The sequence below is a fragment of the Neodiprion virginianus genome, chromosome 3, assembly GCF_021901495.1.
Source record: "Neodiprion virginianus isolate iyNeoVirg1 chromosome 3, iyNeoVirg1.1, whole genome shotgun sequence".
NCBI lineage: Eukaryota > Metazoa > Arthropoda > Insecta > Hymenoptera > Diprionidae > Neodiprion > Neodiprion virginianus.
This window is the reverse complement of record NC_060879.1, coordinates 16,493,962-16,518,367: the sequence shown is the minus strand read 5'-3', so window position 1 is coordinate 16,518,367 and position 24,406 is coordinate 16,493,962. Positions and strand designations below refer to the sequence as shown.

The 24,406-nt window shown below is 44.4% G+C and overlaps 1 protein-coding gene across 2 annotated transcripts in view; it reads right to left on the bottom strand.

Moving 5' to 3' along the window:
- The window catches only part of LOC124300718 (GPI inositol-deacylase), a 239,856-nt gene that overhangs the window by 33,033 nt on the left and 182,417 nt on the right, over positions 1–24,406 (bottom strand). For both annotated transcript variants that reach the window (XM_046755045.1, XM_046755046.1), the window contains one exon: positions 22,167–22,426. In XM_046755045.1, coding sequence (XP_046611001.1) covers positions 22,167–22,426 — 260 coding nt within the window. The remainder of the gene's footprint in view (positions 1–22,166; positions 22,427–24,406) is intronic.

The window sequence follows — 24,406 nt, the reverse complement described above, 5'->3', positions numbered from 1 at the left end:
CACTGCTCTTTTTATTGTAACTTTGTTCTTTTAGACTCCCTTAGTACAAGATAACTACATTGCTGTTTTGACGGGGTGTCTTCTTGACCTGCAAGCAGGTAAATCTTGAAAATATCAGGGAAAAAGAAAATGTTAGGGAATTTGATTTGTAGTCAAAGAGCTTTGAATCAAAAGTTTAGTGGAGAACCTGTTCAATCGTACAATATTTGAAAACGGTAGCATTGCCACAAGTAGTAGGCATTTCAAGGATAGTACAAAATATCTCATGAGGTTCAGATCCCTTCGATGAACATGGTGCAGAAAATCAGAAACAAAATTTCACCGACTGGTTTTAACAATAAAGGGTAATTTGTGAAATTTCAGAAATTTTAAGAACCCATGAACAAACTTGAAAAACGCATACTGAGTAGCTATCCGACACTGTTCAACGACAAAAGCTGAAATGGGAGGTTAGTTGATTTTAAACTACACAGGAACACAGTCACTGGACAAGTGAAAAATACTCACCTATGTGCTCTTGGCCGCAGGAATAAATTAGCAGTATGAGTCAGACAGTTAAGAAGTGCTAGACGAAATCGCAGTGGCAAATATTGGCAGACCACACAGAGGCGAGGGAAAACAAGGGTTTTCGTGGCAACCATCCTGCGCAGTCAACCTTGTCAAGGTTTTCTGTGGTTTTTCTTAAGAGTGAAGACAAATGTCAGGTTGAGAACTCGGAGGTAAAGCACTATCAAGCCACAGCTCTCCGTCTTCTGGGAGAAGCAAACAATCACTGTTTCATGTACCTAAAGAGATGGCAACAACATTATTTTGATCGGATTCAACATCAGACATTAATTTGTCGCTACGTTTCGCTACAATGAATAATAAAATGTGACTCTGCACCGTTTTTTATCAAAATGCCTCGAATAAAATATTTGTGCGTCAAAGCAGACTTATTTTCACTTACCTGATGGAATTCAGATCGAATTCTAAGCGAAAAGTACGATTTGCTGCTTCTTTTTACTCATTCACTTGTTACAGAGATGACCCTTCACCTTTCTCACTTAATAAAATCGATGCCGTGAGCCGATGTATATCGTGTAATTTCAATTTAAAATTTTTCAGTTAACAATGAATGAGTCTTCACGGTGAATTATTTGGTTCACGTCACGTTTATTTACACTCGTGTAGCATCAATTCGCGAACGGCGAACATATTCTCTTCCGAGTTCGCAAGGGAAGCGCGAAGTTTTGGTAAAGTATTTTGTTAATAATGATTTTCGGATTACAGTAATAAATTAACCATTGAAGGAATCCAACGAATTGGTTGACACGGTTAACGTGTGTCTGATTTATTTTACTTCAGATCAGCTCCGAATCGACGAACTATTTTTCGTAACAACACAACGTAGGGACGTTTTCTGACAGTCGCGATTGGCATTGCGTCGGCTGCTCAATCAGGCGGTAGCTGTCGGTCAATAAAGTTCAAACTACTTAACATACGCGCATAAGGTACGCACTTTCCTCATGGACGTACGGTATAAAATGTATCGAATACTGAATCAAAATACATACATTAAGGTGGTCCTTATATAGGGCTCGGACGAATTTTTCATCATTCGCTCCCTGAATTGGCTCTAAATATTTCAAAAACAATTCCCTAATATCTTCTTATTTTCATCCAAACTCTAATCCCTGCCCGTGGGATGGTGGATTTCCCCTTTTAAAGTAGATGTGTTTTGGCTATATAATAATAATAATAATAATCACTGCCGTTTCCCGCCATATCCGGTAGAGTATGTCCCCATGAGTCTACAGAAGATTTGTGCGGGGAAAGGGAAGGGATGGGTTAGTGACCATCATTATGCGGCCGCAGCCGTCTTAAGATGTTCAATAGAAATAGAGTATATATTCTCAGTATATATTTTATTGTCGGAGAAATAATTTTGAAAAAAATCTGTAACTGTAAGATTTTAGTAGGGCTATTATTGATACTACTAACAATGAGTGGTACAAAATTCACGTCATTGTAGCAAGCAATCTAGACGCATTGTCCAGCCTCCAAATCTGATTTTTTTTCGTTTATTGGAGTTGCAATTCGTCTTTATTGCCTGATACGATTATGTGAATTTTTATCAGATAATAGCACCAATGCCCACTCAATTCTCGCAGTTACAAATTAAAAAATCAGTACTCTTACAATCAAATACACACTGAGAATATGGTCGAAACGCGTGCATTGTAAATAGGGAATTCCACCCTCTCACAAGCAGGGTTTAGAGTTCAGACAGAAATCTGAGAAAATTAGGGAATAATTCTTGAATTATTTGGAGTGGCTTTGAAAAATAATTTTCGAATGATAAAAAATTCATCCAAGCCCTAAATAAAGACCACTCTAACGTATACTCTGTTCCATGAGAGACCGACACAGCTTCGCACAGGATCGGGTGGTGCGTGGGTCCAGTAGGGATAGCGGAACTCAGTACTCAGTGTTGTATTCACGATCTTGTATACAGGTCGGCCCACTTGGAGGCAAAGACGTACCGTTACAGCAGCCAATTAATGCAAGAGTTTTCCGCATAAGCGTTAGTATCGCGAAAGCCATACTCTGGGCGTGTCCTTGTCGCACCTGGCTTTCCCGATACTAGCACTTGCGGACAATAATGGTATCCGTAATAGAGTTCGTCGCTGAGGCACATTGGAGACTATGTATCTGTAAGATCTGCATATATGGCATGTTTAAGTGTGTATATTACACGAGTTATTTCAGCCTAATTAGAACGGACCCGGCCGTTCGTAATATTATGTGAAGAAGTCATATTAATTATTAGTGAGAAAAAATGCTAGAGAAGTGAATTCGAAAATGTTTTTGGTGAATTGAAAAATTAACGACGGAGCCAGGAATCGAACCTGATATCTAGAGAAGCTTTGCAGGAGACTTACTCCACTAGACCACTTAGCCGTTCTGACTACAATGTCTTTAATTTTTGTCATCGCCATATTCATTTTCAATATATCAGATCTGAAGTCGATATTCGAAGTTGTACTTTTGCATTTTGTAAATATCTTGATAAATACGCAATATATGAAAAAATCACAAGAGACTTTCTTCACGGTAAATTGAATTTCATAAAAAAGATCTTCTTAGACTTTGTGTCATACATGTATGTCATATTTTGGGCGATTTTTAGGAAAAAGTGAAAAAAAAGAAATGAAAACTCAATTGCGGCAGTTCTTATGCATAAGCTACGTGGCTCAAATTTTATGAGGTTATTTCTTAGGTCACAAACAGGTATTTTATCGGGTAGCGTTAAGAAAAATCTAAAATTTATTTTTTTGAAACACTAGGGGCTTCGCCCCTGCGCGCTTCGCGCGCCAACCCCACCTCGGCGCTACGCGCCTCACTATTTTCTTATACATTGTCTATTACACAGGTGAATTCATTTATGCTGATTTGATGACAGGTCCGCAACTGTTGATCGGTTGTTTTCGATCAACCCGACATTGCTATTGGCTTCCTATGCAGGTCTACTCAGATTGTTTTCCTGAACGATTCCACTCACATGTACAAAACTCCAGATGCCATGCAACCCCAATTGCATTAGTTATTATTTTCAGATTTTTTTACGTATATCTACTGTGACGTGGATTTTTACCGCTCTTCGGTCACTCGGAGAAAATGACCGAGAACTTACCTCGTACACAATAAATCGGCGTCCACGATGTACCCTGGACCTAAAACAATATCGCGAAATTTGTTAGACGCCTGGCGTGATTAACACGCCTCGAAATCGGTAATGCGAAATACCGCGACCATATACTCGATAGCTCAGTACCGCGGAGAGGGGAGGGGTAATTTTTTTGGGTAGAGAGAGATGTAACACAAGTAAGCCAACGCGTGGTTTGGCCAAATCACTATAAAATTCCAATAATATATTTCTCGTCAGCGATATTACAAAAAAAATAAAAATAAAAATAATCATACGACTGCGCAAGTCGTCCTTCGCGATTCCAAATACAAAGGTTTAAATTTAATCCAAAAGAAATAAGAAAGGGAGAAACAAACCAAATAATAAAAAAAATGAATAAATCTAGGAGACCTCTACGGCCTACGTGCGCTAGTCGCCGTCTTAATAATACCCTAACTCGCAAAAACCAAAAACAAAATCGGACTCGATGCGCTGCCCGCGATCGGCCTCAACTACGACGCTACTCGTCACTTAATTATAAACCGCTAAACAAAAACGTAATCTAGATCATACTCGACGCGCTAATCGCAATTGTGATTAAATCTAGCTGATATCTTATTTCTACGGGCGCTAGTCGCCACCTTGCTGATGCACAATAATTCTTAAACTAAATCAAAAAGACGTGACTCGACGCGCTAATCGCGACCAAATTAATCACTCTAGGAAGCTTTTTTTTTTATCGTGCGAGTGTATAGCGTATTATGACGCATCCGAGCTCCAGTCGTAGTCTCTATTTCCCCAAAGTTCACCACCCTTTTTACGTACGCAGACTCGATGAGACCCTGTGCAGCGGAATTTGGCCGCACTCAATTTCACTCCGAAATTGTTCCCCACTCGAAACCGTAACTCTACGCGAGACTTTACAGGGATCCACTTGACTCTACGCGTTATCGCGAAACTCAGGCTACGGTCATCATCAAGGAGATCGGCAAACGAATTTCGAGTACTACTCTAACTCAACAAGGGCTAGGCCAACCGGGTGCCGGTGCGCCGATCTACTTGCACTCGAAATGCGTTCGCAAAGAATTAATAGCGCTTACCGCTTCGCAACCACACCAAGAACGCGCCAACTCCTGTGTCTGCCATCTCACACCCGCACGTCTCTATTTCTCTTTTGTTTTTTTTTTTGAATTTTTACTTTTGCGCTACTCTACCGTCGCTATCTGTCGCCAGGACTCAAGTGACGAGTCCTGCAAATCGGAGCCGCAATTCGAACATGCCCCGAACATAGGCGCCATCCATAGTCAAAATTTTCCCGATCGCATTGGGGTTCTCGTTACGCAATTCTTACAATCTAGCGTATCGCTATCGTTGAATTCCGCTGTCGCGGGGTGTTGATTGGCTGACCAGTCTCGGGTACCCCGTAGCTTGGCAGTGGCGTGGTGATGACTTCGCGAGGGTACCTGTCGTCAGTTGGGCGACGGAGGGGGGGGGGGGGGGGGGGGCTACGGCTCGCCGGCCACCAACGGGAATCTCGTCCGCCTTGGATTCCCTCGCGGTAGAGCTCTCCGTTGACGCTCTCTCCGTAGCCTCGTGCGAGGCCCTCCTTTCGTCGCGATCCGCCGCGATTGCCATCCAGTAACGTCGTTCGGGTTTGCTGCCGATCCCCTGTCTGAAGCCGCATGTACTCGCCACCCAAAAAAAATAAACAAAAATCCTGAAAAGTCTTATTCGCTAAACCGGCGATGGTCCGCTCTTAGAGTCTCGGATGCGTGACTGTTGTCCTGGCGCTCTTTTTTGAAATGAGCCGCGGTCTGCTCCGCGTGCTCCCTAAGTTTATGGTCCATCTAGAGTGCGGGGAGCCGTGTGGAACGCGCAGTAAAAATGCCACGTTACACTACATATAGAGATATAGAGTCTACTGCGTTTGGTTTATGAGTACAAATAATTGATATCAATCTTTTTTTTTTCAAATAAATTTATTTTACATTTTTCACTTTAAATTTAGTTCGAAGTTGACTTCGATTCTCATTGATTGATGAAAAATTTCGATCTTCGCCTTCGCTCGTCTGAGCTAAGAGTAGATTTAATTGTTTATTTGCGAGTTTTCCCGGAAACTTCTTTCGCCCGAGTCAGTTCCCGTTCTCGTGAGGAAGAATCGAACATTTCTTTAGAGCTCCTCAGAACTATTCATGGGGTTCATGAGGATTGGTTGATAAAACAAAACTTTTCTTCTTTATCAGCTCCCATCTTGGTTATTAATGCAGAAGCTACGACTGATCAAGTTTTTGAAGATTTTTGTACTTTCTTGACATGCGGAGGTTAACCTATACTTGCTGTATGAAGGAATAAACTTAATTAAGTGAAAGACAAAAAAAAGTGAAATAGATTTTCTTTATTGGAATAACACAAAGATTACATGAAATTGTGTTTCAAAATTTGCTGTCCTACAATCATTATTTTGTGCAGCTGGTCTCCATTTTGTAGGTTCGAGGCGGGGTGACGCTTAGACGAAATCGGGTTTTGATCCTCTTGCCTGGTTATACCAATATTTGTTGGATATTATTCTATGGCTTATTTGGTTCTTCGCACTTGCAATTTTATTTTCCTTTTTCTTTTGTGATATTTCCGACCATCCACCATCTTCATCGCCTTGTCTGCTGATTGAAACTCCTCCTGTCTCCATTGCCATCGTAAATCCTGGCTGTCCTTTTGACTGTTTGGTGATATATTTATATTTACTATCATTTGCTTGTTACTTTTGATACTTATTACTCACTATCTGAATTTCATTTTGGTTCTGCAAGACATCAAAGTGTCCACTGTGTCTGTCGCCGGTGAAGGGTAGCGAGAATTGTCTTTCATCTTGGGATCCGATTCGGTGTGGATGAATTTGTTCTCCGCGATACACGATTAAACATATCTTAAAAATGTCCGTAGCTGCAGCTAATTCTGCTTCTCCCCTGTAAATTTCATTTTTATTCATATGTGATTTGTAATCACCAGGTGACCTAATCACAGCACCGTTTGACTCATTACCTGTAATAAAACCCGCAAATGTAGACCAATTATCCACTATATTTGAAACGGTACTCAGTCTCACTTCTGCGTGTCGATCTTGAGTGCCGTATATACAATACGCCAGCGCGCGAAAAAGCCAATTCCCGTCGGGAATCATCTTGATAATTTTCATTTGCATGTTCATTTTTTACGTGTCAGAAACCGATACCTATAAAGATGTTTGTCAAAGACTGTCATAAGCAGCCGATGACAGCTGTCAAAGGAAGTTTTGTTTGCTAGATGCTTTTTGTTTTGTTTTCGGCATCTCACCCCACCGCTAACTTCGTGCGTATACTATTGTTATTATAATCTTTTTTATACTATTGTTATTATAATTTTTTTTACCTGTTCATTTGTACAGAACTTTTTTATTGGATAAAGAGACTAATATATATATATGTCGAAGATGACGAAATAATGCAGTTACCGTACATCGTTGTCTTATATTGTTCCAAGGGGCGGCTGTTTTCAAGAACAGGAACGAAGATTTAGTAACAAGCAAGCCCGGAATTGAATTGACGTGTCTATCTGTTTAGAGAGAAGGCAAAAAGATATGGATCATCGACGTGGGATCCGCGAATTAGTGATGAGAACGAGTGTGAATGAACCGAAAGAGATGTTGAGATGGAGAGAAATAATGAATACCGATAATTGAGATTTTTATTGGTTTCGATGAGGCGATACAAACCGTATCGCAAGAGAACGTTAAAGAGAGTGATGATTTACAGAGCGAGAGAAAACATAGATTATACACATACATGATTTCGAGATAGTAGACAATACATGAGATACAGCTGATAGCTTTTGAGTCGCGACACGGGCAAGAGGCGAGATTTGACGCAGAGACGGCAAGTAAACATTGCACGCGAGTGTGCGTACATGTGCGAGGACGATTTTGAGTGTCGCGAGACACACATTTAACTATTCGATACTTTGCCGAAACATACCGCCCGCTTCGCTATCGGTAACGATCGCGAAATTAGATTATGCCGCCCGCCGTGCGTTATTCATTCTTAGAGCCAATAATTGTCTTAAGAGGACAGTGGAAGCACACACAATTTTACGATTGGACGTTTTAACACAGAGAATTTCGTTTTAACGGTCACAACGCGAACGAGACCGTCGGTTCCCGGATGCACTTCGATCACTCTCGCGAGAGGCCACACAGATGGAGGTAGATTTTCGTTTTTTACGAGAACGATGGATCCGATTTTGATGTTCCCGCGATGAGTCTGCCATTTCGAGAGGTTTTGGAAGGACTGAAGATACTCCGTACTCCACCGTTTCCAAAAATGCTCCAGCATTTGACGCGAGTGTTGCCAATGCGATAGCCGTTGAACTGGCACCTCGATGAGTGATGGCTCAGGAATTGTGTTCAATGCTGAGCCGACGAGAAAGTGTCCTGGAGTCAAGGCACTTGGATCCCGTGGATCGTCCGAGATAGCGCAAAGAGGTCGAGAATTGAGCGTGGCTTCTACTTGCGTGAGGAACGTCGCGAATTGCTCGAACGTTTGAGTCGCATCTCCGATGACTCGTTTTAGGTGAAATTTGACCGATTTGACTCCGGCTTCCCATTTTCCACCGAAATGAGGTGCGGAGGGAGGATTGAACCGCCACTGGGTTCCGTGTGATGCGAGGATGTTTGCGATTTCTGAGAACTCCTTTGACGATGCAACGAGAAGACGGCGAAGTTCTGAGTCTGCGCCGACGAGATTCGTTCCACAATCGCTTGCGATCGAGGCACAAATTCCTCGTCGAGATGCGAAGCGTTTGTACGCCGCAATGAATGCCTCCGTCGTGTAGTCCGAAACTAGCTCGAGATGCACAGCCGAGGTCGCGAAGCAGATGAAGATAACGATATATCCCTTGCATGATTTCGCTCCTCTTCCGCGGGAGGCTCGAATCGAGAATGGACCAGCATAGTCAACGCCAGAGTGAAGAAACGGCCTTGATTGCGTGACTCGAGACTGAGGGAGTTGGCCCATCTGTTGGCTGCTGAGAGTGGCGCGATGACGCGCACAAGGAACGCAACGATGTATGAACATGCGGATCGGTACTCTTCCTCCCAGGATCCAGTACCGCTGTCGGATTGTGGCGAGAGTGAGTTGCAGATCTCCGTAGAGCGTCAACCGATGATGATGATCGATGATCAATGTGGAGAAGGATGATTCGCGAGGCAAGATGAACGGGTGCTTTTCGTCATACGAAAGCAATGAGTGATTCAGTCGACCACCGACTCTGAGGAATCCGTTCGAATCGATGAACGGCGTGAGTCGCGATAGTGGATGACTTCGAGTGAGACTTGAGCTTGTCTCGATTTGGCGAATTTCTTCTGCGAAGTACGCCTGCTGGGTCACCTTGGTCCAAAACAGTTGGGCGTCGCTCAATTCAAGAGTAGAGATCGGTCCGACGGTGATAGACGTGTTTACGCGATTCGATGTCGTCTTCGCGAGGAACCGATTTGCTGCGCGTTTACACAATGATGTGGCTTTGAGGAGAGCCGATAGTTTTGAGTAGCGATCGACGAGATCCCAGATTTGTAGCGGCTTAGCTGTTGCGATGTGCGTCGACAGCCCTTTTCTTTCCTCAAGATGAATGTTTTCTTTCGGTCGCGGAGATAAGGATGGCCAATTGACAGAAGGCTTCGAGAGCCAGGATGGTCCGAAGGTCCAAAGTTCTGATTTTTGGAGTTGCTCCGGAGATGCACCACGAGACGCAAGATCAGCGGGGTTTTCAGAACCCGAAATGTGATACCAACGAGCGCGCGCGAACTCTTGGATTTCCGTTACGCGATTACGAACGAATTCCTTCCACCGCGATGGGTGGCTTTTGATCCACGCGAGCGCGACTGTGGAATCCGTCGACAGATAAACCGAGGTGTTTTCGAAATTAAGAGTTTTTTCCACATGACACATCAACCGGACGAGAAGATTCGCAGTACAGAGTTCGAGAAGAGGAATTGTCACCTTCTTTAGCGGCGCTACTTTAGTTTTCGCGCACACTAGTGAAACGCGCACTTCGTGAGTGTTGATATACGTTTGCGCGTAGATCACTGCGCCTAATGCACTTTGAGAGGCGTCCGCGAAACCGTAGATCTCTATCCCGAGAGATGCTGAACTTAACCCGATCCATCGTGGGATGGATAGCTGAGATGCCTTGAAGATCTTGTAGAAACTCGATCCATCGCGAGGACAATGAAGCTGAGAGCGGCTCGTCCCAGTCGAAACCGAGTGCCCACAATTCCTGCATAAAGATTTTGGCTCTGATCGTGATCCGCGAGACCCATCCGAGAGGATCAAAGAGCTGCGCGGTTTGTGAGAGAACTTTTCGTTTCGTGAAATTGTCCCGAGTTTGATGAATTTGCGGACAGAGCGCAAACGCGTCGATGTCTGGTCTCCACGCAAGACCTAGAGCCCGAAAGAATGGACTTTGATCGAGATTCAGATGCATCGCGATCTCTTGATGGTTTCGAGAAATGTCAACGAGAGTTTCTGGGTGGCTTGAAGTCCACTTTTGAAGTTCAAAGCCGCCCACCTTGAGCAATTGATTGAGTTCGTTGATTTTCTCGCAACCTTGATCAACGTCCTCTGCTCCTGAGAGGATGTCGTCGACGTACGTGTTCTCAAGAATGACGTGGCTCGCAAAGGTATACTGCTTTCCTTCGTCCTGAACGAGTTGATGAAGAACACGGATCGCGAGATACGGAGCGCTTGCAAGACCATACGTTACTATAGTCAGTTCAATCGGTAGCTCTGGTTCTTCCCTCCAGAGGATTCGCTGAAAATCTTGGTCATCATTGTGGACCAAGATTTGTCGGTACATCTTGACGATGTCTGATGAGAACGTGACTGGATATTGTCGCCAGCGTAAGAGAACGTCCGCGAGGTCGGTTTGCACTTTTGGACCGACGAGAAGATTGTCATTGAGAGAGAGTCCGAGGTTGGTTCTTTGAGACCCGTTGAACACGACACGCAACTTTGTTGTTGAACTGCTGTCGCGAACTACACCGTGATGGGGAAGATAAAACACATGGGAAGTGTCTTCAGGTGTATTGATAGCGCGACGCATGTGCCCGAGTTCACGATATTCACGAAGCAAGCTCGAGTAAGCCTCCTTGAGTTTCGCGTCGCTACCGAACCGTTTCTCCGAACGAAGGAGCGTTTGATGCGCGGGATTCCGCGAGTTGCCGAGCTCTACCGAATTGTCCTTGAGCGGCAGCCGAACTACGTAACGACCGGACGCAGTTCGAGAAACCGTTTCGCGAAAGTGTTGCTCACAACGCTCTTCTTCGGAAGTTAGTACCAAGGGTTTCGACACTTCTTCCTGCTTCCAAAACTTCTGCACGAGATCGAGCAGTTCGTGATCGAGAGAGCATTGGAAGCCTTGGACTGCGCCATACGAGGGGCTTTCTGCTTCCGCTGAAACGCAGCCGGAGAGGACCCAACCGAACTGAGTTTCTTGCGCGATTGGTGTTCCTGGTGCTCCTCTTCGAACTCCTTGACCAATGATGTTGCTGTAGATGTCAGCTCCGAGAATTACGTCGAATTGACTGGGATGTGCAAAGCTTGGATCCGCGAGGTTGGGTCCTCGTAGATGAGGGCAGTCTTCGACGAGAAGTCGAAATGAGGGTAGATACGATGTGAGTCGTGGAAGCACGAGTGCCTCCACCTGACACGAGAACGAGGTGTGAGCACGAGATTGGAGTTGCAATGTCGCGATGCCGCGAGTTACTGCCGATTGATGAGCTCCGACGCCAATGATCGGTATCGTTGCTTGATGCCGACGTAGTCGCAATTGTTGCGCTAGCGACTCCGTGACGAATGAACTTTCGGATCCTTGGTCGAGTAGAGCGCGAGCGATGATTCTTTCTCCAGTCTCCGGATTCGAGGCGATCAATTGCACTGTGGCGAGAAGAACTGGAGAGCGTTTGATCATTGTAGGCTGAGATGAGTGGTTGCTCACCTGAGAGGCGCTGTTCGAGATCGGTGCGTTCTGCACTGCAGGTTGCGCTACTGCGGCCTGTCCTTGAGATGTGCCGCGGTTGGCAGCTGTCGAGATTGAGGAAGAGTTTCGATGCAGCAAGGAATGATGTCGACCGTTGCACATGCGACACGTTTTGTTGGATCGACAGTCCTTCTGCTGATGTGGACCGAGACAATTAAAGCAAAGCTTTTTCGCAGAAACCACTTCCCTTCTTTGATCCAGAGATTTGTCACGAAAGGTCGAACAGAACGCGATGTAGTGGTTGCCTTTGCAACAAGCATACGACTGTTCCTTTGATTGCGCCGTATGTGACCTTGTCGTCTATAGATTTGACCTTCCTTGCGATGAGTGCGGTTTCGACGTCGCGATTTGATTATGAGCATGAGCATGCTCCACGGCTTCGAGGGTGTGGATGCGACCGATGAGAAACGCCTTGAGCTCCGCAAACGTGGGGGGCTCGAGTTTCTCGCTAACACTTTTCTCCCACTCTTCGAGAGATGCTGGGTCGAGCTTGCGAATCGTCATGTGCACGATGATGTGATCCCCTAATTTCTCGGGACTATCGAGAAGTTCGAGTGCGCCAAGAGCTTCGCAAGTGTTGCTGTGCAAGCTCTTCAGTTCCGATGATGTTTTTTTGTGACACGAGGAATCGCGAAAAGTGTCGCGAGATGAGAATCAGTCAGAAGCCGCTTGTTTTCGTATCGTGAGACGAAAGTTTCCCAAGCTCGAGGGAAGTTTTCTGCGGTGAGAGAAATGGTTTTGATAAGTTGTAACGGTTCATCGGTCACACTGGTTTTGAGGTAGTGCAGCTTTTCCACTTCCGAAAGTTGCGAATTTTCGCGAACCATCGACCAGAAGATGTCGTGAAACGGCTTCCATTCTGAGTAGCTGCCCGCGAAAGTGGGCAGTTCGATACGCGGTAACCGTTTTGATGATCCTACTGCTGGTGTGTCTTGAGGAGCTGCAGCGGCTTGCGCGGTTGCTGCAGGCGTAGGCTTTAGCGATTCGAGAAGATCAAGCATCACTCCTTCGCCACTCAAGAAGTGCTCTTCACACAGCCCGTAATAATCTTTCGCGAAGTACGAAAGCTTTTTGATCGCGTCGAGTTGATCACCTTTTGCTGCGAACTTGATCTCGCTGATCTTTTCGTGATTTTCTTGGAATTTATTCCAACTTGAATTTAAAGCATTAAGCCGCGACCTGACCTGCCCGTAAGTGATTTTTGCCTCGCCGAGCTTGCGCAGGTTGTCGACGACACGAGAGATGCGCCAAGTGTAGTCGTTTTGACGTTCGATATGTTCTTCGATCGACATGTTGATGTACGAGAGGATTTAAACTCACGCGACGAACTGAGTTTTCACGAACAAGACTCAAACACACTGATAGTAGGGCGACGCGATACACACTTCGAGAGATCGGTGTTGTTGACGCTCAGATCTTAGTCACAGTCACTACAGAGGACACCGCACGTTTGAATTTAACGGACGCGACTGATTTTTGTTGATGGTTTTCACCGATAGCGAGATTGTTCACTTTGATAACGTGAACTTTCACAATTTGATGCACACGCGATAGTTCCGTTTCACTCACTAGCTAATTCGTTTTCCCGTAAGTCGCAACGATTCGAAAGATTCGACTCGATTTGCGAATGATCCGATTCGATTCGCGACTGATCCGGCTCGAAGGACCAAAAAATGTTGAGAGAAAAGGCAAAAAGATATGGATCATCGACGTGGGATCCGCGAATTAGTGATGAGAACGAGTGTGAATGAAACGCAAGAGATGTTGAGATGGAGAGAGATAATGAATACCGATAATTGAGATTTTTATTGATTTCGATGAGGCGATACAAACCGTATCGCAAGAGAACGTTACAGAGAGTAATGATTTACAGAGCGAGAGAAAACATAGATTATACACATACATGATTTCGAGATAGTAGACAATATATGAGATACAGCTGATAGCTTTTGAGTCGCGACACGGGAAAGAGGCGAGATTTGACGCAGAGACGGCAAGTAAACATTGCGAGCGAGTGTGCGTACATGTGCGAGGACGATTTTGAATGTCGCGAGACACACATTCAATTATTCGATACTTTGCCGAAACACTGTCAAATATTCAAATATCTAATTGTTGAGAAATGCGTGATGAGAAGAACTTAGAACAGTTGCAGATAAGTTAGGTTTATTTATTATACAATGTGATCAGTGTGCTATTCAAGGTATGAGTGTGTCCGGATTATATTAATCCCTTGAGAACCAGTTTTGTGATTTATGGTGTTTCTAGATTGTAGTAATGACTTGAGAAATCAGTTTGTGATTTATGTTAATCACTTGAGAAGTTAGTTTGTGATTATATCAATTACTTGAGAAGTCACGAATGATTGTGTCACGATAATTTTCTGTTGAGATGGTACTGTCAAAATTCACGCGCGAGCACAATGAAATGAGAATACTGACTGCCAGCTAGGAGAGCCGGTAACTAGGCGCGTTCTCAGAGGTAGTGAATAGTTTTGTCTAGTTCACGTTGAGCGACAGCTGCTTCTTGAGAGATGCTTTTGAGAATACCAATTCTCAAACATTTCCGCCTGCCATTAGCAATGGTATTGATGATGAGTTTCCTTGAGGAGTCACAGGAAGGAGGGCGAGCTTGGCAATCGGTCTGGTGAGCGTGGTTGTGGTCGTCTTTATGGACACCACCCTGGTGAATCCATCCTGTCGTAGTATTAGATTGAGTACCTTGGCCATTGGCTATTTTCCGGGAGGTAGGCGCTCATCAGTGAGCAGTACTAATGAGCCTACCTGAATGGCGTTGTGAGGATGATGCCATTTTGAGATGGCTTGGAGCCGTTGCATGTATTGAGTTGACCACAGATGCCAGAACTGTTGCACCCTTTGCTGGATGAGCTGCCATTGAGATAGTCTGTTGGTTGAGATGTCCAGTAGTGAGAGCCTCGGGACTGCATTAAGCGCAGTTCCAATGAGAAAATGCCCCGGTGTGAGCACTGCGGTATCGTCGGAGTCATCGCTGAGCGGTTCGAGCGGCCTTGAATTGAGAATCGCTTCTATTTTAGCGAGGAGCGTAGACGTCTCCTCGTATGTGAGCACGGTGTCTCCGACCGTTCTTCTGAGGTGAAACTTGAGAGACTTTAACACTGCTTCCCACTTGCCACCCATGTGGGAGGGTTCCCGGTGGGTTGCAATGCCATTGAGTCTTATCTTAGGCTAGTAGTGATGAGATTGCTTGATGACCTGATAAGCTTTCGGTGAAACATTGCTTGAGTTGAGCATCAGCGCCAATGACATTGATTCCACAGTCGGAGTAGAGTGCGGAAGGAAGTCTTCTTCATGAGATGAAGCGTTTGCAGGTAGCAATGAACCCGTCAGATGTGTAGTCAGAGACTAATTCTAGGTGAGTGGCCGATGTTGTGAGACAGACAAATACACATATCTATCCCTTGTACGTTCTTGAACCTTGACCCTTCCAGGTTTTGAGCGTGAGTAGGCCAGCGCAGTCAATGCCTATATGTGAGAACGGGCGTGATGGTGTGACTCGCATCAGAGATAATTGGCCCATCAATTGCTGAGCGCGGATCCCTCTTTGACGAGCACACACCACACACCTGAGAATATATGATTTGACTGGTGCTCTACCTCCGATGATCCAGTAGAGTTGTCTGATAAATGCAAGAGTGTCTGAGTTCCTCTATGCATCGTTTGGTTGTGAGCGTGAGCGATGATGAGTTCCGAGAGTATTGAGGTGTGAGCAAGGATTGCTGGATGTTTGGTCTCGTATGAGAGTTCTGACTTCTTAAGTCGACCACTCTGAGCACACCGCAATGATTGATGAATGTCGTGAGCCTATTAAGCGGGTGTGAGTTTGGCAGTTGAATTTGTTGCTGGAGTAGTCGATCTTTTTTTGAAAGTAGACTGATTGCGTAGCCGCGACCCAGAAAAGTCGTGAATCTTCCATGCTGCTTGATGAAATGCAAGCTGCTGGTGTTGCATTGAGTTTGCTTGAGAGTTTCTTGATGAATCTGCTGCACAGAGAGGTTATTCTGAACAGCTTGTTGAGAGATGAGAATTTGTAGATGAGATCCCAATGATATTCTGGAGAAGATTCTACAGCATGCATTGCAATATTCGCACGAGCCTCTTGCGCACATATAGCATCAGGAGCCGATTCGTTTTGAGTAGGCCATGAGTCCATTGTCTGAGTCATCCATGATGGTCCCGTCCATCATAGAGACTAATCTTCGGGCTGATCTGTGGTTATACCACGCGAAGCACAGTCAGCTGGGTTTAAGGTGCCTGGTGCATGCCTTCAATGAGCTCTCTCGGAGAGTTCTTGAATTTTTGTAACCGAGTTGCGTACATAATCCTTCCATCTTGAGGGATGAGCCTTGATCCATGTGAGTGTTACTTGATAATCTCTCCACAGATGAATATTTATCACGCGCATGTTCAAAGTAGCATGAACATGGTTGATTAGCGTGGAGAGTAGCTGCGCTTCTGTGAGTTCTAACCGCGGGATGGTTAGACGTTTGAGAGGAGCAACTTTTGTTCTTGAGCAGATTAGTGAAGTGTTGGCGCCAGTAGACAGGTGAGTTGACAACGAGATACACAACGGCTGCCATGCAGTTTGCGAAGCATCAGAGAAACTATGTAGTTTAACAGCTGAGTCAGTGAGCGTGTTGAACCATCGTGGGATAAAAAGTCTGGCTAGACTGAAGAGATCTTCTGTAATGCTAAGCCATTGAGTTATGAGTTGTTCTGGGAGTTTGTCATCCCAGTTGAGTCTGTGTCACCAGAGTGCCTGAAGAAACATCATCGCTCTAATTACAACAGGCGCGGCAAAGCCCAATGGATCAAATATTTGTGCTACTTCTGATAAGATGAGGCACTTAGAGAATCTGTCAGAGTGTGCTAATGAGATGGTTGAGAAGTTGAACGTGTCCTGTTGAGATGACCATCGTATTCCAAGGGTCTTGGTGTCACAAACGTCGAATTAGATGCCTGATGCACTGCCAGGCTCAGGTGAGACTTCCGGCAACAGTTGCTTCGATGTAGAGTGCCATTTTGCTAGCGGAAATCCGCCCGCGTGGCAGAGCCCTGACTGAGCTCTTCCACCGTGTCTGAGCCTCCGAAGATATCATCAACGTATCGACCATGAGTGATCGGTTCCACCGCGAGCGAGTATCTTGAGCCTTCGTCTTCAGCGAGCTGAAGCAGTATCCTTACTGCTAGGAATGGTGCTGCCTTTGTTCCATATGTAAGAGTCGTGAGCTGATGATGAGATTCCGAGTGCTGTTCGTCTACCCAGAGTATTCGCTGAAGATCCCAATTTTCTGAGTGAATCTAAATTTTCCGATATATATTTGTGATGTCTGTAGCAAACACGTGCTTACGTCGGCGTATCCAGATGAGCAAGTCGAAGATGTTGAGCATCAGATTCGAACCAGCATGCATGAGATCATTCAGAGAGTAGCCAGTGGAGCTTGCACTAGAGCCATTGAACACCACTCTGAGTTTGGTGGTCGAGCTATCTAGCTTGAGAACCTCATGATGAGGCAGGTAATAGTGTGGCCTTCTACTTGTTGAGTTGTCGTCGAGCTTGATCATGTGATCAGCTCTTTCGTATCCCAGCACGAACTTGGTGACAATTGGTGATATTGACTATCTCTGCCAAGCCGCTTGATCCATTGAAGGCACAAATGTGCTGTGTGATGAGAGGCTCGCAAAGCTGTTGGTGATGATTTGAGCGGCATTCTCATGATGTAACGTCCAGTTGAGTCTCTTGAGTGAGTAGTCTTGAAGTGACCTTCACACTCCTCTTCCTCTGAAGTGAGTTGGGGTTCAATTGACGTCGGTGGTTCTTCCTGGACCCAAAACCTTGTTAGCAAGTCTTGCTAGGATAAGTTCGTTGCTTGTAAGACGCCATGATGTGCCGTTCTTGCCAGAGTGACCGATGCATGAATTGGACCTATGACTAGCCATCCAAAGATGGACAATTGAGCAATTAGAGAGGTAGACGAGTGTCTGATGATATTTGGCTTTATGAGCTGCCCTTCGAAGTCTGCTCCTATGATCACGTCTATTGCCCTTGGAGTGAGAAATTCTGGGTCAGCTAGGTTCAACGCTTTGAGATGAGGCCGGGTGAGTTTACTGTGTACCTCACTGGTTGGCAGGACAGTTGTTAGTGTCTTAAGAACATGAGCTGAGATTTTTACTGAGAGTGGTCTGTGTAAGAGTGACAATGCCTCTTGTCTGAGAGTTCCTTTTTCCACCAACGCCGTAGACGTCAAGTGTTGAGTGCCCCTTTTCAAGGTTCATCTGTTTTGTATGACTTTCTGAGATGAATGAGATTTCTAAGCCAGGATCGATGAGTAGTCGAACCTGGTATGATGAGGTCGTCGAGAAGACTGTTACTGTTGCAGTTGCCAGCAAAGTGAGATGACTACATGTTGTAGATGAGCACGCCGAAGACTGGTCGTGATTATTGACGATCGTCCCTAAACATCACGCTGGTGAAAATTTAGCTGCTTCAGAGGTTGATGCAGCTTGAGTATCCTGAGTGGTCTGAGAGCTTTCAGTTGAGGCACCGAAGATGGTTGACAGATCTGCAACATGCAGCATGGTGTGATGAGTACCATTGCACATCTTGCAATGCTTGGAGTTGTTGCACTTTCGTGCTTTGTGCCCACCAAGGCAGTTGCAGCACAGAATCCTCTCCTTAACGAGGCTTACCCGTGCATCTAATGAGCAGCCTTGAAACTATGAACACATCACTATGAAGTGATCCTGTCCACAGCAATTGCATGGATGGGATGCTCGCTCTTGGGTGGTGTGAGACGTCTGCTGAATCGACTGCGGTGTTTTAAAAGCCTGTTATGAGCTGGCTCTTTTGAGAATAGCTCCCTTAGCAGTATTAGGTTGAGCAGGAGTTGAATCCTACTCGATGTGCTCTAACGTACGAGCACGAGCCATGAGAAACTCGGTGAGCTGGTTAAGCGAAGGGAATTTTTCGGAAGATGTTGGGGACGTCTCTCACTTCTCACGAGTATCTCGATCGAGTAGTCCACCTATGAGTGTCACCATGAGACAGTCATTGCTACCTTCGGTTGTGAGCGTTCTCAGAGCCTGAGTTATCTCGTTGATAATATTCACCATCTTGGTGAGTAAGCTAGCCTAACGTTTTGACATCGGCTTACGGTTGAACAGTCTATCCAGGTGAGATTTGATAATCAGCCGCTTGTTCTCAAATCTACCACTGAGCAGTTCCCACGCCTTTGTGTATGACGACGAGTCCGGGGTGAGATTGACGATGAGTTTTGACGCATCACCTTGCACAGCCGTCTTCAGATACTGAAACCTCTCGAGATCACTGAGATCTGAGCGATTGCCGATGACAGACATAAACATGGCCTTGAAATCCGGTCGACACTGTTAGTTCGGGTAGGGGTGAGCGCGTACAAGATCCTGGTTCGACTGAAGCGGTTGGTTGAGCAGACAATGTGAGCTGTTCTTGGAGACGTCCAAGCAGCCGCTTGATCTTGATCACCGGCTTGGATTTGTTGAGGCTGACCTTCTTGGCAAAGTATGAGTGGTCTAGGTGAGCAGGAGACCAATGAGAGACTAGCCATGAGTGCTCGGTGCGGCAAGCCTGATGGATCTCGTCCAGCTGGTCGAGCATCATGGTGACCTCGGTGAGCGCAATGTCGTCGGAAGGTTCTGTCATTTGAGTGAGCAAATCCTCCATCGACTCAATTAGCTCGTTCTGAGAATTGACTCGCACATACAGTTCACTGCTGAGCACCGACGGTGAGTTGCTTCGTGTTCTTCGGCCTAAGCCTTGAAGATGGTCTGCGGTCGTGCGGAGGTCAGCTGTCGGTATTATTAGTGGCACCGGCAATGTTTTTAAGGAGACTGTTGATCCTTTGGCGGACGACTCATCATTGCGCATGAGAGGCATTGTTGATACACACGTGAGGGCAAACGAGTCACAAAAGTAAACACCACAACAAGATGAGAAGGTGAAGAGTCAAAGATGAGCCGACAACTGCGTCAGAGCGAGAGAGATAGCACTATACGCGAACCGCACAAGAAGGAAAAGGTCAGAGTTAATCCGCGCACTACACGAGAGCGAGCGAGACAGGCTTAATCCTGGCACTGAGCGAGAGCGAGAGAGTCAGAGTTAACAGCACAATCATTAATATTTAAGAGATTGCAAATGTTCTATCCGGCTCGAAGGACCAAAATGTTGAGAAATGCGTGATGAGAAGAACTTGCACAGGGCTCCTCGGTGGAGCGGTGGAGCGGTGTCAGATCGAGGACTTCCGGGCCGACTAGCCCCAGATACGTGAATGGTGAATTGATGGCTGGGCGAATAGCGGGGAGGTAGAAGGAATGAGAGGAGAGCGAGAGAGAGCGAGGGAGGCATATTATAATATGACTATGAAATGGAAGGACGAAGAAGACAAGAGGGTAGCGATGAAAAAAAGAGAACAAATTCTAAAGAATACGGTTGGGTTGCTATGAGCGTTTATTGCGAGGTCTTCGGTGTGTTGCGAGGATCGTAGTGACCGCTGTTGACATTGGCAGGTGAATTACTGGACTCCGGTCGGCGGTTCTCCATGCCTCAAGTGGGTGATGCTATTTTTCTTGGAACCGTTACTTACGTCACCACGGAGTCAACCTCAGAGAAAGAAAGAAAAACCTTATGGCCACCAACCTCATACAGGTAGCCACATGCCCTATGCCTCGCCGCACCTACTCCGGCAAACTATGATTATCGACGTACCAATTCTCCTCCCGCCAACAAAGCCCCTCTAGTACCACCGTTAACCGACATCCTCGCCACGCTGTAACAACACCCCCACCTCCGGAACCATCCCACCACAAAATCATTCTAATTCCCACTTTTGAAAAGCGACATCGTTTTCAAGTCCCCCACCTTCTCAACCTGTCCTTTCTCTTCTTTTTTTCCTTGTCCATTACCTCCATACACTCCCAGGAGAACCCTTCCGACTTCCGTACATACTACTTATGTGCGGCCACTAGTCTCCACTCTCTTCTTCTTCTTCTTTCCCCCTTGTTACGATATCCCCTATACCTATCAATTACACCGAGCGTTCAACAAATTCTGAACAGACAGACTCCAAAACATGTGTGTTTCACACTGCAATGAAAAAACGACATGTTATCTAAGAAACTGTGTCAATTGGCGATTCTCCATGAATGGAGAATTCAGCTCGGAACCATGGTAGAGTTTTGAGGCGTTGCCGACAACGTTCGAGAGATAGCGCGTAGGGTTACTTTGCGTTGTCGCTGTTGATTAGCGATTGGGGATTGTTAACAACACCAAAACAAGGTCGTCTCGCAGGCCGTCACTCGAAAGTTATCTGCAACGCCCTAAAACTCTGACTATCATATGGTTTTGAACTTAGTTCTCCATTCGTGAAGAAACGTCGATTATCACAATTACGTAGAAACATACCGTTTTTCCATTTCAGCTCGAAACACATACATTTCGGGGTCCATCTATTCGGAATTGCATGTAAAACTGCGATCTTATACCCTTTTTTTGGATAAAAAGTGTCTAGGTTCAGATTTTAATCAACATAAGTGACGCACCTACATTTCACGATTCATACGAGATAAAATTTCATCGATTTTGATTGATTTAATGCATTCATCGGAATCTATTCCTCAGGAAACATCCAAGACAGCAGGGGTAAACAGTTTCGATGCACCGTTTCGAAGATACACGAAAAAATTCTGGGGTTCGGTGATTTCGACCAGGGTATTCCCTCAAGGGCTTGCGTGTTAACAACTTACAATTAAGGAGTGGGCGCAAGAAAGGTAAGTTTTCTGTGCCAAATACGGTATGTGTAAGTGTCATGGATTAGATTTTCTATGTTTAAATATTTGTGTGTAGAAACGGGCCGTATGAAAACAAACGGCGACTGAAGTTTCTTAAGGCTAATGTACTATGTGTGTACAGATTTTTCTCTGTTGTTGGTTGTGCTTCAGATACAAAGTCTGTGGCAGTAAAATCCATGTACCCTTGTAGTAAATATCAGCTGAAAGTCAGTGAGCGTAATCATACACTGCTTTTATTATAGATATCGCGGGATTCAACCTACACATAAAAATGAATATATAACGAACATACACAATGTATGTGCACATACAGACACAGACTCACATTCAAATCGACACGCCTGCGCGCATAAATGTTGTATACTGTTAGAAAAGAAATGTGGGAATGATGAAATCCATTTGCAAGTTCAGAGACAACATCTTTATAGCGCGGAGTCTTCAAAGATTGGGAAATAAAGCACTTTACATAGTACCGAATCAATAATAAACTGTTGTTAAAAAATCTAATCATCAGTTCTCATCACAAATCTTTTCCGGACATTTTAAATATAGTTATATTCTCTACTTACCATACTCTAGAATGACCCTGTATTGCAGATGCAGAGCAGATAAATAGCCAATCTCTGGCTTCCAATCTAGTTGTCTGAATGGTCAAGTGATCTTGTATACCAATCAACCTGATCATTAGGTAAAGCTGCGATGTATTGGTAGCTCCGATTCGGTCTGCAGCTTTCCATGTGTACTGTCGACGAATATCCTCGATCCATTCGCCACCAAGTCGAAATTGTACTTTGGTCTGATACTGACCCATCTTTTTACCGCAACAACGCTGGTGATTAAAGAAAAAATCAATTCCATCTTATTTCTGTAATACATTTCAACTACATTATTTATTGGTGGTCATTTTTTAACTTTTTTTTTTTCTTACCTACCTTCGAAAAAGTTAGTTTTGAGCCTCAAACGAAGCCTCGTGAAACCGGAGCACGGTGGCTTAAATCTAAAAGGTAACGCATCCGGTTTGAATTTTTCCCATTTGATTAACATAGGATGAGGGCTATGCAAACACTCTAACCGGGATATCTCGGAAACTATGCAAGTGACGGAGTCGTTTTTTTTTTTTCATTTTGTGGGTAATAAAATTCTCTATAAAAAAGGTCGATACTACTATATAGCTAATATATATATTAATATGTATATATAGTAGCTGTATAATAGTATCGACCTTTTTTATAGAAAATTTTATTACCTACACAATGAAAAAAAAGGCTCCGTAACTTGCATAGTCTCCAAGATATCCCGGTTAGAGTGTTTGCATAGCCCTCATCCTGTGTTAATCAAATGGGAAAAATTCAAATCGGATGCGTCACCTTTTAGAATTAAGCCACCGTGCTCCGGTTTCACGAGGCTTTGTTTGAGGCTCAAAATTAACTTTTTCGAAGATAGGTAAGAAAAAAAAAAAAAAGTTGAAAAAAAACCACCCTAATAATTAAGCTTACTAAATTTATACAAACAACAGGAATTAACAGGAACTTGGACTATTGATAAACGCAAATCATTGATTCCGCAACGTTTCGACCATTTTATTTGGCCTTCTTCAGGCGTCTCAATTTATAAGCGTAACAATATAAATCTTCTTATACAACTTCATTAGCTCCTCATAGATAATTAACAAAATTCAAAAATTTATTAATTAAAAAGAACGCAGCTAACAGAACCGACTTGTACATGTAAATAAACTGTCGACCGCAGTCAACCTGTCGACAGTTTAGTTTAGACAGTTTATTTACATGTACAAGTCGGTTCTGTTAGCTGCGTTCTTTTTAATTAATAAATTTTTGAATTTTGTTAATTATCTATGAGGAGCTAATGAAGTTGTATAAGAAGATTTATATTGTTACGCTTATAAATTGAGACGCCTGAAGAAGGCCAAATAAAATGGTCGAAACGTTGCGGAATCAATGATTTGCGTTTATCAATAGTCCAAGTTCCTGTTAATTCCTGTTGTTTGTATGATATATCATGGACGTTAATATAATGGTTACTAAATTTATGTACGTGCATATATACGAGTACATACATTCTGTGAGTTTTTTATCAGCGAAATAACCCATGCGCCTGAGGCAAGTAATCAGAGTTACAGCTCATGTTCAGATTGAGCACTGTATCCTGCAATGGCCTTCCCGAATATCAAAACTGAATTTGACGACTATCCTACTCTCATTGGTCTCGTTATTACCTTAGTCGAATGTCCAAACTGAATTTTTTATAAGTTTCCACACTTATTCACGTTTTTTTGACAAATAATATTTGACGTTTGGGATGACCGTGGTAGGATACGGTGCTCAACCTGAACCTGAGCTGTAACTCCGGTTACCTGCCTTAGGTGCACGGATCGCACCGTTGTTAGAAAAACTCACAGTATATGTAAGTAAAGTTACACTTTTATTCGTGCGAATAGCTACATTTTTTGTTCGCAGAAAATGGCTCATAATTTTCAACTAAGTTTTCAATAAAGAAAAACTTAAACTCGTAGTGATTGACACGTCATTTTACACGTCAGGATTATTTAAATATGTAGGGCTATCATAATGTTTTGATTTATCAATTTTGCAGAACCTTGATTACCTGCGAGAACCAGTATCGGCAAAGCATATACAGGGTCATTCATTAAATATTGACTTCGAGTGCAACTGACGCAGCCGATTTCATCTGAAACTGTCATGCGCGGTTCTCTCTCATTCTGCAAGGGCCGGGGCGATCAATATTCAACAGATGACCCTATAGAGGTTCAAATTCGTAAGGTTAATGA